Raw genomic sequence first — 5,086 nt, 5'->3', positions numbered from 1 at the left:
CCCCACCCCCCTTGGGTACGCCCCTGTTGTATGTTGTTATTTTAATTAAGTAAAATAACAAAGTTATAATATTATATTATAATCAATATTATTTTTAAATGTATTAAGTTTAAATAAAAAACGGCTAGGTACCTATTATTTTTCGTCCATTAACTTCGAAAATTATCTAACTTAACTGTAGGTCAATCGACCTTAGATATTTTGAGTACATTTATTGGTATATGAAAAGGTAGTTTTAAGCACAATTGGTAAACTGTACTAATATAGTTTAAAAATGTATTATTTTTGAATGCATATAGGTATAGTACGAGTATCTATATTGAATATTCCATATAGATTAGGTAAATTATTACATAGGTAAGCCGTATTTTCTAAATAAATAAATAGTTTTTAACTAATTTATTTATGAATCATTAGACAAATTTGCATTTACTTAAAACTTAAAAATATCGATAAAAATTAATATTACGTCAATTTATTGTTACCATAAATAATATATTATATTAATGCGGCATAAATCAAATCAGCTGAGAATAATTATTTTAATATAACTTTGAAGGTAAACACGTTAAGGCAGTAGTAATTACTAATCAGTTAGGTAATCAGTGTTTGATGTATTTAAATTATTGACTACTGCATTTAAATTAAAAGTTGGTATAAAAACTGTGTTTTTTTAAATTATCATTGTTATAAATGTTTAGATGTTTTCAAACAACAATCATAAAACAATATACATAATATTTATTTAAAAATTCTCAATGATGTTTAAAAAAGTCATGGTGTTGTAAGAAACTTTTTTACCACTATACTATTGGGAATCCCACATCAATCAAATGAAACATTTCAAGTGCCTGGATAGCAGATGTATATAAAATCGTTTCTATGGATTAAATGCAATGAATATTTTATGCGAGATTTCTTACAAATGATTTATTAGAAACTAATTGTTATTTAAAAAGAAAAAAAATGGGCTTAAATGTATTTTTCCACTTTCCAGCTCAAGTCATTTCTATTGTATAGTTACTGTCTTGTATATTACGTTGATTTATCTATTAATGCGTGACTTGTTCATATTCTAAAGTACGTGCATACACATATTTCAAATGTATAGCAGGAAGTATAAAAGTTTATTGGCTATGTATGTCGCGTGTCTAAAATGTTCTTTCCTTGTGTTGCTCAGAGCATTTACAAAATGTTATGGATACGTTTCTTTGTAAGTTGTACAACTACTTATATAATACCACGTGTCTAAGAGTAATAATATTTATCACTTTATTTTTATGACGTTAGTTAGCATCGGCGTAACTAAGGGATAGTGCGGAGGCTAGGGGAATATGTAGTACACATTAGATATTTTTGCCTCTCCCCCTGCACTGGGCATTTAAATCAAGTCAAGTCCTTGGAAAAAACAAATAAATGAATAATTTGTCATGAGTCAGATAAATCTTATGTTATATTAATATTTAGGATCTATATGGATACATGGTTATTGGTTGATCAAATTTACAGAAATCATCAATATTACAGAACCAACATTCATTATATCATTAATTCTTATACATTCATACGGTTGGAAACTATAGTGTAGGCACGGCCAGCGAAATGTTGTACGACAATAATTTTCTCATATATGACATGAATTAAAACGTAACTACATAAGGTCAACTATATATGTCTATGTCATAAAATAGATTCAGTAATTTGGTTTTGCTACACTAAACACAAAATAAGAATACGATTAATGATAATGATATTTTAAAAGTAGGTATTTGTTTGTATTTTTGTAAAGCTCTAAATAGGTACTTATACAATCGAATATATTTATAAAATATTAAATGTGCTTGATACTGTAGTACTTATACAAATATATACTAATTATTTTAGCGTTAACATTTGACTTTTGAGAATTATGTTTTTAATGACGTGATGTGAGACTTTTGACTCTACGGCTAATTTCCCACTTTGATTTCACAGGATACTCTGTCATAATTAAACTCTAATTACGCTCATGCTAGTTTCAGTAATCTATTATAATAACTAGGTATAATATTAAAATATTATGTACTATAGTAATAGTATGCATTTATACTTGGAATTATTTGAATGTGTAATTATATTATGTTTATTAAAATTCTTGTAGGGATATCGTAATGGGTAAACATATTTCGTATAGTATTAAGATAAGAATTTAATTTTTATAATTGATTGTTATAAACATTTGTTTACTTAAAAGTCTTTATTTTATTATGTTTATTTGTATACTTATACCTATATGTAGGTACATCATCATTTGAAAATAATTTCGAAATCAAATAATGACTTTGATAGAGTACCTACCTATCTTATATTTTGTTTGATATGGATCTTTTAATCCAAGAATAAAATTTTAATTTTGATTATACCATTATAATATATCAACAGTACGCAATAGTTAAAGAAAAGTTATGGAACGTCGATACATTTTTATGCGTAAATACCATTAAGATAAAAAATAAATAAAATGAAACCGTCTTAGAAAAAAAAATGTAATATGCATAAATCATTTCATAAAAAAAAAATTTTGTTATTTTTATTGAGTCATTAAAAACATTTAAATAATATTATAGAAATGCACCAGCTACTGAAATATAATATTTATAATTAACCATTAAAGTAAGTATTTTGATAGAGAATTCCACTTATATTCTATTACCACTCTTAGTAAACAAAAGGTACATTTCATAGGTATATCCATGTAATCAATTAGAGAGCAATATTTGGTTTAAATATAAACCTATTCCAATAAGGAAGAACAGCTGTAATTTATTACAAAAAAAAAAAAAATAATAATATATTAATTTATGATTTGTCTAGTAATTATAACGAGTGGGTAACGATATCCCATATCCATACATTAGACAGTGAAAATATTTATATAAAATACAGCTTACAAATCTTTAAGTATTTTCAACTATTAAAGAGGATATAGAAATTACTAGGTACCCAAATGTTGAATTTGTACATATAAAGAGTAAAGACAAGTTACTCGTTTGTCTATTTTTATAATAAAGAAAGTAGCATGAGAATAATTAAATTAAATACATTAATAAAAAGCAGACGGATAATTGTGGATTATGTGAAATCGTAAGATAGTATTTTATTATTTAACACATTCACTGCGTCAAAAAAGATGTTAAATCAATTATTTTAAAACTGTATATCTATTCAAAAAATAATCAATGCTCTTTGACAACTATTTTATGTCTGTTTGATATTTTATCAAATAATTTCGAATATAATAAAATCGATCGACTGGTGAACATTTCATTTACTAAAATAGTTTTTGTATTACAACGAAATACCCGAAATTCGCTTACTTCAAATCATTACTATTCAACGAGTAGGTATCGAGTATGGTATTTGATTTCACTGATAAATTAAATATAATAACATTTGAAGGTTAGTGTAGGCCGTTAGTGGTTTGTTTAACATTTTGGAAGACAAACATTATTAGGTTAGGTCTTTAAATTTTAAATTCTAATCAGTACACGCAACTCAAAACCTATAAACCATCTATATCTAGGTAGTGCAAGAAATTGAGTGATTTGTATAGTAACTTTTTCCATACACGAGTGAAAGGAGTTTAAGCGATGTTCGATGAATTTTAAATTATGACTTGGAAGTGTTTGGCAACATAAATAATTGTGGTTGTGGGTTTTGGCACTATTTTTTAGTAGAGGGTCTTCGAGTTCACACAGAATAATTATCCACGTAATAGCGTTACAAGTAAGCTTAAAGCATTTGATAAAAATGTACTTAATGAAGTTTGAAACATTTTACAATTCACATTTTTTCGTTGTATAAGAGGACATAAATACAATTTTACTTAATTTATAATCTTGCATATTATTCGTGTAATTTGTCACAGTTTTGTAATACGTTGTATTATAGATTATTATAGTTTATATCGAATTCAAACCGAGAGATACCGATGTATTATTTTAATTTTTTACACATTAATAATTGTATACCGTCATAAGTACCTACAATTTCAGACACTATACAATAATATTATATATGCCGATTTTTAACAAGTATATTAAATTATTTACGTTCACTTTAGGACATCAAGTGTATAAAATATATGTATTGCTACCTATTGAATAATAATATTATGTTTAGTAACTGTAAAAATAAATTATGTCGTGTTCGCGACAAGGGTACCTACCTATAGCTACCTACTCGATTTTCAAGTAGGTACGACTGAAATATGAGTATCTATACTGCCGATATTATATTATATAAAAATCACTGCGTATGGTAATTATTTGAGTAATTTACTGATGGACGTACAATGCTCTACAATAAAATCACGACACCCAATATTCGTCATGCAATACCGGGCACACTTGTTTGTGTTAGAGTTCTGTTTAAATAAAATGAAAAAAAAAAAACGTTTTTTACGATACTGCTCAATTATCCTTTTGCAATGCCTCATCTCCGATTTTTTTTTTATTGTTATGACGTAGTGCCTGTATAAAAGTTCCAATATTTTATGTACATATACTTATACCTATTATAAACAATAAATAAACAATAGGTATTTTTTTTCCATCGTGTACAATGGTACGCGTACGTATAATATAAGCATATCGTTGATATTACCAAAAATGTTCACTTTTTCAGCACTCTCAGATAACAATTCAAAAATATTTATATTGTGATCTTGGAAATATTTAACCGGATAGGTTAAATTTTAAGAAGAATTTGTGTGAATGTTATTAGTTTATTTATTTTTATTTTAAACGCCATACAGCTTTTACAATATATTACATATTAATGAATATACATTATAACATATTTTATACATCTATATATATATCTAAACATAACACATTGAATATCAATAAATTAGAATTATATAGTAGTACATAGTAGGCTCCTGAAAATTAAATATAACTGAACAAACCTAAATTAGAAAAAATGTTTAACTAGTTTGACTATTAACTAAAGACATAGCTCTCCTTAGAGGATCATCTTCCAAATAATTTTTTGACACTGAAGCAAGGTAGTAGGGGTCACGAGAACGAGTTGTACCTGAAATGCG

At 26.2% G+C, this 5,086-nt stretch overlaps 1 protein-coding gene across 1 annotated transcript in view; it reads right to left on the bottom strand.

Moving 5' to 3' along the window:
• Positions 1-4,875: 4,875 nt before the first annotated feature.
• The window catches only part of LOC103308276, a 1,729-nt gene continuing 1,518 nt past the window's right edge, over positions 4,876-5,086 (bottom strand). The window contains exon 2 of the mRNA XM_008181377.2: positions 4,876-5,076. Coding sequence (XP_008179599.1) covers positions 4,967-5,076 — 110 coding nt within the window. The 3' untranslated portion in view covers positions 4,876-4,966. The remainder of the gene's footprint in view (positions 5,077-5,086) is intronic.

This window comes from Acyrthosiphon pisum, chromosome A2 (assembly GCF_005508785.2).
Source record: "Acyrthosiphon pisum isolate AL4f chromosome A2, pea_aphid_22Mar2018_4r6ur, whole genome shotgun sequence".
NCBI classification, from domain to species: domain Eukaryota; kingdom Metazoa; phylum Arthropoda; class Insecta; order Hemiptera; family Aphididae; genus Acyrthosiphon; species Acyrthosiphon pisum.
The sequence above is the reverse complement of the archived record's forward strand: the minus strand, read 5'-3'. Positions and strand labels throughout refer to the sequence as shown.